Source organism: Gracilinanus agilis, chromosome 2 (assembly GCF_016433145.1).
Source record: "Gracilinanus agilis isolate LMUSP501 chromosome 2, AgileGrace, whole genome shotgun sequence".
Taxonomy (NCBI): Eukaryota; Metazoa; Chordata; class Mammalia; order Didelphimorphia; family Didelphidae; genus Gracilinanus; species Gracilinanus agilis.
In genome coordinates, this window is record NC_058131.1 from 282,382,360 (window position 1) to 282,395,797 (window position 13,438).

The 13,438-nt window shown below is 35.5% G+C and overlaps 1 protein-coding gene across 6 annotated transcripts in view; it reads left to right on the forward strand.

Moving 5' to 3' along the window:
* Positions 1 to 13,438, forward strand: part of FNBP1 (formin binding protein 1) — a 194,700-nt gene extending 181,262 nt beyond the window's left edge. For 3 of the 6 annotated variants that reach the window (XM_044663984.1, XM_044663986.1, XM_044663988.1), the window contains 5 exons: positions 628 to 737; positions 3,756 to 3,888; positions 8,176 to 8,297; positions 10,372 to 10,511; positions 12,654 to 13,438. In XM_044663984.1, the coding sequence (XP_044519919.1) occupies positions 628 to 737; positions 3,756 to 3,888; positions 8,176 to 8,297; positions 10,372 to 10,511; positions 12,654 to 12,832 (684 nt within the window). In that variant the 3' untranslated portion in view covers positions 12,833 to 13,438. The remainder of the gene's footprint in view (positions 1 to 627; positions 738 to 3,755; positions 3,889 to 8,175; positions 8,298 to 10,371; positions 10,512 to 12,653) is intronic. The other 3 variants (XM_044663985.1, XM_044663987.1, XM_044663989.1) reach the window with 1 other exon arrangement.

Sequence of the window (13,438 nt, forward strand, 5' to 3'; positions counted from 1 at the left end):
ATTAACTGAACTGGACTTATTTTTGAGACGTGATGAACCCCATGTGGATCTGGTTCTACATTATTATAGAAGTCTATGCAACCATTTAGCTTTAACCCTTCAAGAAGAAATAGGAAGAACTATATCAATTAGGACAAAATCATATTTGTAACTGTATTTCATATGTGAAAGATTTTGAAAAGGAAGGAGATTGGCACTTAGCTTATACAAAAATCTATATATCTCTTTTAAATAGTGTCTCAAGAGACACTGGCAACAGTAGTTTTGTGGTAGGCTAAGATCTCTACTTCAGTGAGTTTTCGAGTGATTATTATCAATGTGAGTACAATTTATTCTTTCACTTCCTGGAACATATATATTTTTCTGTAGCAGGGTAGTCATTCTTTTCAGAGCACCCTTGGCTAGCACTAGAACAGAAAAGGAAATAGTTGTTAGCTGTCCATAATTTGCATGCATTGATTATTTGTTTGTTAACAAGGTAGAAAGGAATCTTTCTTGTATAAAACATGTTCTGAATTAGTTTGGATTTGGTTTTTTTTTTTCCTTCTCTTACTTACTAAGCCTTTTTTCTAGGTATACCCTTGGAGTCCTTCAACTGTGATCTTATTTACATTTTCCTGTTTAAAGGGTGCAGGACCAGAGGACTTCAGCAACCTTCCACCAGAACAAAGAAGAAAAAAGCTGCAACAGAAAGTCGATGAATTAAATAAAGAAATCCAAAAGGAGATGGATCAAAGGTAGAATAGATCAAAGACTGCCCATTAAAGAATACAGGTTTCTTTTCACTAACAAGGATGAAAATGTTTAAAATAGTTTTGAAAGCATCAGGTTTTGGAGAAGAATAATGTCCATGTTAGTGCCTTTGTTTTATCTTTGTAGCCCCAGCCCCTAAACATAGTGTCTAGCATATACTATGGTAAATGCTTAATAAATGTTTGTTGAATTAAATGAAAATAGGGCATGCATGCATTATAGTAGAAAGTAGGAGTCATAGCTAAGTCGGTCAAACTACTCTATTCCAGATTTGTCTAGTATATTTTTTCTGAGCTTTGATAAAAAGTCTATAAACTAGCAAGAAGCTTAGCTTAATAAATTTGTATAATAGAATTTGTCTAAATTTATATGGGAAGGAAATTGAATGACTTTTTTTTAAAATTCTGATCCTGGAAGCATGACCACTCTTTGAGTATGACTAGGAATCAGTCTACATATGTACATTAATGGAAATAAATGTTACTCTTTTTTTATAGGGTTTTGATGGCATATAGACAAACTTATAATGCAAATTATAGATTCTCATGCAAACAACTGTTCATGTATAGGAAGTTTTGATAATATCATAGTAGTAACAGCTTTGGGGAATCACCAAATTCTCATTTTTTAGAAACTCCTTATTTTCTGTAAGTCTTTAGTTTTAACTCTTGGGGAGGACACATAGGGACTCGATGTGGATGCAAAAACCCTGAATAAAATTATAAGAAATAAATATTCATTTTTCAAAAGAGACAGATTTCATTAGCTTCAGTTTTACTTCAAGCTGCTTTCCTCATACTTCCTGGAACAGATAGCACTGCTTGCTTTTGTTCTTTTGTGTTTTTATGAGATACTATTTAATCATCTGATTGAAAAACAGCACTATCAATTGGCCTTTTCTCAGTGTCTCAGTTCTCATCTGTGTGGAGATCCATTCACCTCTGCTAAGGATCTGCAGAATAGTTTGAACAATTTAGTGCAATTCTTACTTACAGTAGGCAAAATGATTAGCTCCTTTAGATTGCTATTGAGACAGTATCTCCTATTACAGGGACAAGGACAAACATTTTAACTGTGGTCTTTGAGTGCTTGCTTAAAATATGAGGATTATTTTACTTTCTTTTAGCGTCATTTTAATGCAACAGAGCATTTGTAGACTTTTTAAAAATGTTACAATGAAAAGTAAGCATATTTAAAACTATATCTGATTCAAAAATTTACCTGCTTTGCAGTGAGCAGTTTTGTATAATTCAGACTTATAATTAGCAGAATGATTTATCTTATTTAGTTTCAGTTGAGGCAGTACTAGAGAGAAAGAGGGGTTATAATATATGGGTTTGGGGTTTTTACTTCTATTTGTAGCTCTACTAAAAAATTATAATAATATTTCAATGTAGCACTAACATATAGAAAACAAATAGGCTTTATATCTGCTTACTTGCTTTCTCAACTCTCACATTATACAAAGAAGGGTACTGAATTATAATCGATATGTGGGAACCTTAGAATTAACCTACTTGTAACTGAGCCATAGAACTTGTTATCCTTTTGAGCTGTATAATCAAGATAATCAGGGAAAGTTGGTCCTAAGGCTTAAAATTCTTTTTATTTACTGCTCAGTTAAAATTGACTTTATCCCCTTTAGTGCACTCATTTGATGTGGGTTTTGGGAAATTATAAGTCTTCTTAAAGTACTTTCTAGTTAAAAACAGATAGGTAGATATAGCTATATATAATAACATATATACCTATGTATGCTTTCTTAATGGCTACTTTATTAATAGAAATCTTTTTAAAAAATATTTTACTTTCCCAAGTACATATAATTACAATTTTCAACACATGTTTTCCATAATTAGGAGATCCAAACTGTCTCCTTCCTCCCTTTCTGCCTCCTTCCTAGATATGGTAAACAATTTGATCTGGGTTATACATGTATTATCATGTAAAATATATTTCCATACTGGTCATTGTTGTTAGAGAATACTCATATAAACCAAAACCCCCAAATAAGAACACAAATAAACTAAAGTGAAAATAGTATACATTGATTTGCACACCGACTCCATTCTTTCTCTGGAGGTGGGTAGCATTCTTTGTCATAAGTCCTTCAGAATTGTCCTGGATCATTGTATTGCTGTGAATAGCTGAGTCTTTCACAGTTCATCATCATACAGTATTGCTGTTACTGTTTACAATGTTCTGATTTTGCTTTGTATCTGTTCATGTAGGTCTTTCCAGCTTTTTCTGAAATCGTCCTGCTCATCATCTCTTACAGCATAGTAGTATTCCATCACAATCTTAAATCACAATTTATTCAGCCATCCCTCATTTGATAGACATCCCCTTAATTTCCAATTCTTTACCACCACAAAAAGAGCTGTTATGAATATTTTTGTACAAGTAGGTCCTTTCCCCTTTTAATAGCCATCTTTTAGACCCATAAATAACAGCTCAAAAACATAACTGATGGCCCTGTGAGGAGAATTTTTTACTTCCAAACTACTATTCTAAATCATTCTATCAGAAAGTTATATGATCTAACAAGATATAGGTTTAATTAAAGCTTTCTTTTGCCAGCCAGCCACCAACACTAATTGTCTGGATTCTGTTTCATTCTTAACAATTTGAATGGTATAAAACATTTTCCAAAGCATTTAATTATGCTTCTTCCTGAATGGCACCCAAGATGCCAGTTGAAGTTTTGTTATGTACTTGGAATGTACACTTTTTATTATTTTGAGTCTTTCCCAATTTGGAATTTTAATGCCAAGGCATAATAAATGCAAATTTGTCTGGCAGTTTATAATTTCCTTTAAAATTTTCCTTTTGAGGAAGAATGCCTTCCATTCTTTTGTACTGTATTCTTGGAAAAGACTAATATAGATGATAGGTAGGAGAGTGTGTGTGTGTATGTGTGTGTGTGTGTGTGTGTGTGTGTGTGTGTGTGTGTATTTGAGCTGCTACCTTAACTTTTGATGATATATGTTCATTACTTATAGAGATGCCATAACAAAAATGAAAGATGTCTACATAAAGAATCCACAAATGGGAGACCCAGGCAGTTTGGATCACAAGTTGACAGAAGTTGGACAAAATATTGAAAAACTCCGCCTAGAAGTCCAGAAATTTGAGGTATGGAGGGAAATGAGGGAGAAAGTGTGATTGAAGCAGAAATGTGGAACTCTGTTGTTATATAGGAAGCAGTTTGGCATTATTAAGCTTTTTTTAATCATAAATGGCATAATTGATTAAAATAGCATTGATATGTTTTATCCTTCTAGGTTGGGTAAACTAAATGATTTCAGGTTGTCTTCCAACGCTAGTATCATATTAACTTAATTGTTAAAGCTGGATGAAAAATAGCATTCATAATAAAATTCATTGGACATGGGTTAAGTATAAGCAGATACTATTTTAATTGAATCACTTTTAAGGTACTTTTTAGTAGCATCATTTGGAAATGCTATTTGCATATAGATTTTATATTTTGTTTTTGTTTTTAATTCTTAATTCACTAAAAATAAAATGAATATTTTCTTAAACCTAGTTGAAAAGAAAAAGAGGATCAGACATGAAATTGCAAGTTTCCATTATATCTAGCTTGCTTTTCCTTTTTAAATATATAATAAATTTATCATGTTAACTTTCAAAATAGTACTACTTCCTGGCATTCTTTCTGGCTTTCCTTCTGTTCATTTCCTGTACATTTTAAAAAAGTTTCAGCAACCTTCTTGCTTTTGGGGGTTGACCCTTTCCCTAATCCCTCTCTCCCTCTAATCTCCTACTGTTGCAAAAAGAAAAACAAGTTTTAACAAATGTGTATAGTCAAACAAAACAAATTCTATAATAAGGATGTTAAAAGCTCCAATTTTCTGTTTCATACTTGAAGAATATTTTTCCTGTTTTATCTTTTATATGTTCATAACAAGGAACATATTCAAATAATCTTTGCTAAATAGTTTTGAATCCTCTGATCAATAAATTAAAAATATAATTTTAAAAAGTAATTAAAAGATATAGTCATCCTATAAGAAGCACCAATGATAAATGTTATTTAGGAAGTTCTAAAAAAAATAGAGAATGTAATACAGGGAATATGATAAAACTATCTTAAGAGACAAGCAAACATAATGGTATTTACAGCTTATCTTTTATATATGTGTGTGTGTTTATGTGTGTTAGAAAACACTCATATCGGTTAAGGAAAGCCTTTTATTTACTAAAAATGGAACATGGAGGAACATGTTAACTGTCTACTTCATACAAGATTATTCATAGAGTCAAATAACAGATTTTTAAAAGGTGAGAATGAATGTTATGTTTTCTCTAGAGGACACAAGTAGGTTAGGGATTTCTGGATAGTCTTTCTAGAACTATAAAATGTGCCAGTATTAATTTTTTCTGCATCCTACATACTCTCCTCTGCCTTCCCCTTCCATTTAAAATATTGATGAAAGTAACTTTTTCTACTTTTGGTTTCCTGAATTCAGCTGGAAAAAAAACCCAAAACACTGTTTAACCCCTATTGCTAGCCCTTATTGCTCTTCTGCCTTGGAACCAATATACAGTATTGATTCTAAGATGGAAGATGAGGGTTTGTTTTTAAATAAAAATAATAGTAGCGCAAGGAACACTAAAGAGACTATTGTTCATGAAAAATAAACTATTTATCTAAATTTATGTAAAGGAAAGGATTTCTAATTCTAAGGGATTCTAACTCCACTCATAAACTCCCAGGTCCCGCAAGGAACCACTTCTCCTGTGGTTCACAGGCTATGCTAATCCTCCCTGATCTAACTAACCAAATTTATACTATTCTAAATAAACCTAACCACTATAACTCTTAACTTCGCCTTTAAGTTATAAAGATAACCAAAGCTAGCTGGTTGAGTCTCCACAAGAATCAGGTTAGGACTCTGAGCCTTAACAGACTCAGAGTCCAAACCAAAGACCAGGTTTTGTTTGCTCTTTTCAGAGTTTAACCAATCTATAGACAGTAACAGATAAATGAATAGTGTTTCCCAAGTAGGAAAAGAAAATACTCCACTCCTTCAAGTCTTTCCCTCAGACTGAGATAGAGAGAAGCAAAGATGTTACCTTTTCCAGCTCTGAGAAAGAAGCTGCGTGTGGCTCTGTCAACTGCCAGAAGCCCCCTTCTGGAATGCCACACCCAGAGAGTATAACCGTCATAGAATAACGGTTATAACCGCCAACAGTTGAAATTAATACTCTCTCTCTCAGCTCTATTTGAAACTCCAATTCTTCCTCAAGCCAGCTTCTCTACTTCTTATGTTTAAACTAATAAAAACAATACTTATTTTCTAATATCATCCTTATATGAAGCATGGTAAAACTTTTTGGGAGGAGGGTGAATTGTAAAGATCTGAGAAGTAAAATTAAGAGTGTTTCTATGTGTGTTCTGCATCTTATTTCATACTCTATTCTATAAAAACAGATCTGTTCCTTTCTTTTCAGCTTGAAATGTAAAAATATGGTTATTTAGGTGTTTGTACAGGAGCCTTTGGGTATATTTGTTAGTTGGACCAAAATGACATGACTTTATTGGGTTCAGTTTACAGTGTGCCCAACTATGACTGATGAGACCAATTGGAAGGCTCTACCACAGGCTGAGCCCAAATAGCCTTTTATGAACATTTAGGATGGAGATGTCTAAATTTGTCCATCTCGTGCCCATTTTGAGTTACTGTATTTCTGCTTTGCTTGTAGATCATAGTGCTTTCTTTGATGTGGACATACCATGCTGGACAGTCCTGTGCCAGTGTCTCCCATATCTCACAATTGGTACCAATGTCCTTCAGAGAGACCTTATATCATATATATATATGTATATATACATACATACACACACACACACACACACAAACACATATATAATATATATCCTATATAAGAGTATCCTTATATCTCTTCTGTCTTCAGAAGCACTTGCCTTGTATGAGTCCTCTGTAAAAGTCTTTTAGGCAGATGTATGTTTGGCATTCAAAGAAGATGGCAAGACCATTGGAGTTGTGCTCTCCAAAATAGAGTTTGAATGCTTGGCAGTTCTGCTCAAGAAAGAACTTCAGTATCCAGGACCTTATCTTGCCAGATCTTCAGAATATTCCTAAGACAATTCAAATGGAAGTGATTCGATTTCCTGTCATGGCCTTGGTATATTGTCTAGGCTTCCCAAGCATATAGTGAGGTCAGCACAATATCTATGTAGATCTTCAGTATGGTAGGCAGCCTAATAGCTCTTCTCTCCCACACTTTCCTTTGGAACCTCCCAAACACTCTGACAATGTGAGCATCAACATAATCCTCTCTGTGGACATCCCTGTAAAATATACTGGCAGCAGAGATTTATAAGTCCACTGCCCATACAAAACATTACTGAAATATTTCAGGTTATATGGCAAGAGGAAGTTATCCCCCAAGAGATCAAGGATGCCTCCATTATCCATCTCTATTAAGGAAAAGGAAACGGAAACAGGTTGTCCTGTGACAATCACAGGAGGGTCTCTCTCTTAGCCATTGCTAGCAATAGTCTTTCCAGTACCCTTATTAATAGACTGATCCTTCCCCTGGAAGATGGTCATCCACCCAAGAGCCAGTGTGGATTGAAAAAGGACCAAGGAAGGAAGTTGTGGCTCAACAACTCTAGGAGTAATGTCAGGAGTAGAATAGAGGGCTAAACACAATGTTTGTTGGTCTGACCAAGGCCTTTGATGCTGTCAATCATGAGGGCTTGTGGAAGTTCGTGGCAAATATGGTTGCCCAGAGAAGTTCATTAGTGTGGTATGCTAGCTCCATGATGGCGTGCTTACATGGGTCCTGGATAATAGACAATCACTTTCCCAGTCATCAATGAAATGAAGCAGCGCTGTGTGCTTCCTTCTATGCTTTTTAGCATAATGTTTTCATCAATGTCATGTGAGATACCTTCAATGGGGATGAAAATAATATCAAGGTCAGCTACTACACTGATGGTAAATTATTTAACTTGAAAAGGCTATACACATCAAGACTGAAATGGAAGGAGAATTGGTACACAACTTTGCAGATGATGTGCACTACTACAGTCTCTGAGACTGAGATACAACAAACTCTGAGATGAAACAGAGTATGGATCAACTCTCTGCCATTTGTGCTAATTTTGGCTTAGGTTCTGCACTGCACCAGCCATATGTGGAACCATTGATTATAATAAATGGGTATATTTATACAATTTAATCAAAAGAATTCAGAGACCTCTGATTTCTTTACTATTTTCTATGTCAGATTTATTAATCAGGCAAGTTTTAAGCAAATGCCAATAGATTTTTATCACATTTGATAAGTCAATGATGTATTATATATAGGAAAATCATCCTATGATACATAATAGATTCTGTGTTTTGCTTCTCTATATATTTCCAGGCTTGGCTCACTGAAGTCGAAGGCAGACTCCCAGTCCGAGGGGAACAGCCCCGACGACAGAGTGGGATGTATGAAGCACAGAATACACCCTCAGTCAATAATTGTGCACAGGACCGGGAGAGGTACAGTATCTGGAGAGAGCTGCTTCTACTCTGCTTTGAACTTTTTTTTTTTTAAACCCTTGTACTTCGGTGTATTGTCTCATAGGTGGAAGATTGGTAAGGGTGGGCAATGGGGGTCAAGTGACTTGCCCAGGGTCACACAGCTGGGAAGTGGCTGAGGCCAGGTTTGAACCTAGGACCTCCTGTCTCTAGGCCTGACTCTCACTCCACTGAGCTACCCAGCTGCCCCCTCTGCTTTGAACTTTTGACATCTTTTGGACTAAGCTAAAGGATCAGGTTTCCATTGCATCCATGTTTGGGTACTAGGGATTGGACTGTTCAGTCAAGCAGTCAGTCTACAAGCATTTATTAAATGCTTACAATGGGCCAGACCATGTGCTAAGAAAAAGAAAAGCAGGCCCTGATCTCAAGGACCTTTATGTTCTAAAAAAAGGGATGACAACATGTACCTAAAGAGGTTTATACAAGACAAATACTAAAGAGATACTAAATAGCCTTAGTGAGGGAGACAGTGGGGGGTTGGAAGCAGGGATGGAGAGTATCAAGTAGCATTTGAACAGTCTTAAAGAGAGTCTGAGAAGCAGGTGAGGAGCTCAGATATTCTAGTCTCAGAGGCAGCCTGTGAAAAGACCCAGGGCCGAGGGAATTGGAGTATTGTCTAAGAGGAACAGGAAGTAGGCCAGTATAGCTAGAATGTGAATTACATATTAGAGAGTGATGGGAAAGAAAGCTGCTGGGTTGGGAAGAGATTTAAGTGGCAATCTGTATTGGATATCGAGTGGGCACAAGGGATGACATGGTCAGACTTGAGCTGGAAAAATTGCTTTGGCAGCTGTTGGTAGCACTTTATTTTGGAAGATAGTTTGGAGCAAAGAAAAGATTTGGGACAGTGAAACAAACTATTGGGCTATTGTGAGTAATCCAGGCTGGTAAAAGTCAAGTCCCAAACTTGGGTAAGGAAAAATAATAAGGTTAGAATGGTAAATCATAAGGAGAGAGGGAATGATTAAAGACACTGGAATTTTAGATTTTTTTGAACATGAAAGTAGAATATTTGCAGTTGATGGCAAGAGTAAGATTATGACCATCCTTTGTGGTAATTAAGAAAGAGTGGAGAATTAGGTCATGAAAGATGATGTATTAAGGAAGTGGGGAACTAGAATCTTTGAGAAAAGATTGATGTGTACTTCAGTGTAAAAGTAGAAGTTGGGGAGAAGAAAGAGGCTGAGCCAGGCATTGAACTCATTGAGAAAGAAAGGAAAAATGTTCCGGGGTTCAGTAGAAAATGGGAGAGGAAATAAGCATTTATGTGCACCTGCTATGTGCCAGAACCTGTGCTAAATACTTTATAGATTTTATCTTCTTTGATTTTCACAACAACCCTATAAGGCAGGTGCTATTTATCTTCCTTTTACAGTTGAGGAAGTTGAGGCAAGTAGAAGTTAAGTGACTTGTTTAGGTTTACATAGCTAGTATCTGAGGCTAGATTAGGGGCTTCGAATTAAGATTTAGGAGATTAATATTAGGACTCCTAATTTAGAGTCAGATCTTCCTGACTCCAGACTCAGGGCTCTTTCCACTATACCACCCAGCTGACTCTGGCTATTGGAATCTTGAGTTGGATGATAAGTTTGGATGGCCAGAACCTTGAAAAAAAGAGGTATTACTGAGTGATATTAGTAGAGGGATGGTCTGCAAGTAGCAGCAAGGAACAAAGAGTCTTCTGTGCCACTATCCCTACATCCTACTAGGACCAGGAGTTGGGAAGTGTATGAGACAGGGCAATCAATATGGAAAGGATGGCCAGGGACACAATATCATCCAGGTCTTGATAAGTCTCCGAAAATGGAAGGAGCAAGAGGAAGGACAGACCTAAGAGTGAAGTAAATTTGTAATAATTTCTTGAACAGTGAAAATCTAAAACTTAAAATGGGATGATGATAAAAAGCATGTGAAAAGGCTGCTCATAATTGCAACTAAGGTGGCAAGTACTTTTTTTTAGTTGAATACATCAGCTGAATACATCTCCACTGAAGTCAGTTGCTATAGTTGCTGTATATTTTTCTTTCTTGAGCAGCCCAGATGGCAGTTACACAGAGGAACAGAGTCAGGAGAATGAGCTGAAGATGATGGCCACAGACTTTGATGATGAGTTTGATGATGAAGAGCCCCTTCCTACCATAGGAACCTGTAAAGCACTCTATACATTTGAAGGTATCTCTTTCTGCTACCATTCTTTCTTTATTCAATTATCTTAACTTATTTTATGTGTCTCATAGGATTAAAGATTTTTTTAACTCAATTGTAAAAAAAATTGAACTTAAATACTCCCCCAAAATGAGTATTTCCTCACACATAGTAGGACACAGAGTATCGCATATGAAACTCTATGTCTCCATTTCATAGCGCTTGCTTAAAAAACCATATATATGTGTGTATGTGTGTGTGTGTGTGTATAAAATAAATTCTACATTTATTTTTATCTTTATCTTTATTTGTTTATTTATTTATTTATTCATTCATTCATTTATTTTTTAGCTCTTGCCTTCTGTCTTAGAATCAGTACTAAGTATTGGTCCTAAAGCAGATGAGCAGTAAGAGCTAGGCAACTGGAGTTAAGTGACTTCAAGTGTCTGAGGCTGCAATTGAACCCAGGACCTCCTGTTTCCACATCTGGCGTTCTACCTACTGTACTACTTAGCTCCCCCTCATACTTTATTTTAAAAACTAGTTTGCTTGTCTTTGCTTTCTTTTGAACTTCCCTCTGTTTTCTTCTGTTCATTTAAAAAAATGTTTCAGTGACTCTCTTTTTGGGCATTATCACATCTTACCCATTTTCCTGCATCTCTTCCTTGCAATCTGAAGCCAAATGAGGAAGATGAGGAAAAATCCTTGTAACAAATATAGTCCAAACAATTGTACACAGTGACCATGTCCAGAACTGTGTATCTGTTTCTCAACCTTAAGTCTATCCTGTCTCCATCAGGAAGTGACTAACATGCTTCTTCATTATCCTCTGGGGATGGTATTGTCTCCATGACAGTGGACATGATTGTCATTCTATTGATTAGAAATGAAATTAGAAATGAAAAATTTAAATTGGAAAGTCATCTAGAGCCACCCCATAATTGTACATGAGGATATATAGAACCTTGAAGGTTAAATGACCTGTCCTAGATGGCATGGGCAATAAGGAAAAGGTAAGCTGAAATTTGAGTCCGGATCTTCTGATTCTCCTTCACTTGCACCACACAATCTGCTTCCTATTAGTGTGGTTAGACTATTTTTTGATGCCTTTCCTGTGATTCTATATTCTCTTCTGCTTGTTGCTTTCCTTATCCTCATTATTGAGCTTGTTGATTTATTTCATAATTTTACCTAACTTGAATGAAATTAATTACATTGGTGCCATAAATTATTATTTCATCATTTACTTAATAAGTATTAATTAAGTACTCTAATACTTGTGGGTGTCTACTGTGTGCAATGTCCTGTCCCAGGTATTGTGGGAAATATGAGGCTAAGTAAAGTATCATCCCTGTCCTTAAGAAATTCACCATATAAACTGTGAAATAGGCAATGGGAAGTCACTTAAGTTTTCTTAGCAGAAGAGATATGATCAGGAAGAGTGTTCATATGTAGAAAGTGAAATAGATTGGAAAGGACAAGGAGATTATTTAGGATACTATTAGTAGTAAGTAGATTACGATAGAGGAGATGAAGTCCTGAACTAAGATGGTGGAGGAGAGGAAGAACTGATCAGACTCAGTAACTGATTCCATATGGATAGTGAAAGAGGAGAAAAGTCAAAGATAAAACCTAGATGACTAGGAGAATGGTATTATCATTGATAGGAGTAAGAAAATAAGGAGTTGCTAATTTGAGAAGAATAATGAACTCAGTTTTACATATGATGCATTTAAGATACCAGGAGGTTTACCATTTGGAGAGGTCTACCAGACAATTTATAACACTGGATTTTAGTTCATGTTTGAGGTCAGAGCTGAAGAAAGAGAACTTTGGAAATCAGCCGCTTATAGATGAGAGTCAAAATCATGGGGAAGGATGAGATGGATGCAATAGGGAAGAGAAGTCCATGTGTCAGAGGAGAAATCAGAATCTGCGAGAGAGATTGCAAAGAATCTGTCATTGTGGTAAGAGAACTAGGACTATGCAGATGTTACAGAACACAAGAAAGGAAAAAACACACACTTGTTCCCAGAGGGTATGGAGAATACCTTAGACTAAGGTCCCTCAAATAAATGTTAATACCTAAATTTTTACCAATGATATTGACCCAAGTATCTGAGGTTACTTTGACTAAAAAGCTAATCTACTGTACTGTTAACTTTTCAGGTCAGAATGAAGGAACTATTTCAATAGCTGAAGGAGAAATATTATATGTCATAGAAGAGGACAAAGGTGATGGCTGGACACGAATTCGTAGAAATGAAGATGAAGAAGGTTATGTTCCCACTTCATACGTCGAAGTCTGTTTGGACAAAAATGCCAAAGGTGCTATGACTTACATTTAATACCATTTAAATTTTATTTCTTAGTTGGAGTTTCTCCTCCCCCGTCTGTGACTGTTTCAGGTCGAACTTCTCTAAAGACTGGATAAATTCCTCAGTGTGCATTTTTTTTCATATAGTTACACAGTGGATGTATGCTTTGTACAACTGACTTTTTGTTGATTATATTTGATAGTAATAAGTTTTTCTTATTGAGATGAAATGCCCAACATGGAAAGCTCAGTTAACTGCCAATATATACAAATGTCCTCATTTGAGATATAAGTAAATGTCCTTTATTTTTGTAATGTCTATAGATAACAAGAAAGTTGCAATCGAACTTCTATCAAAACATTTCATTGTAGTCATATCCACTGAATCAAACCCAGTTCTTAGGTATACCTAATGAGATGTACTGATAATTGGGAGAGATTTTAGAGATTATTTGTCCTTTTCACTAGTTTCTGAGAAGAGCTAGATTTTAAAAAATTGAAACTGAAAACATATACTCATGTTCAAGACTATACACGGTTTTAAAATTAAGATTTTTTATTTTAGAAACATTAGCATCTTTTCTGCATGAGCTAACTTTACAAAATAAAGCTCTTTATAAAGCTGATTTGGAAAACA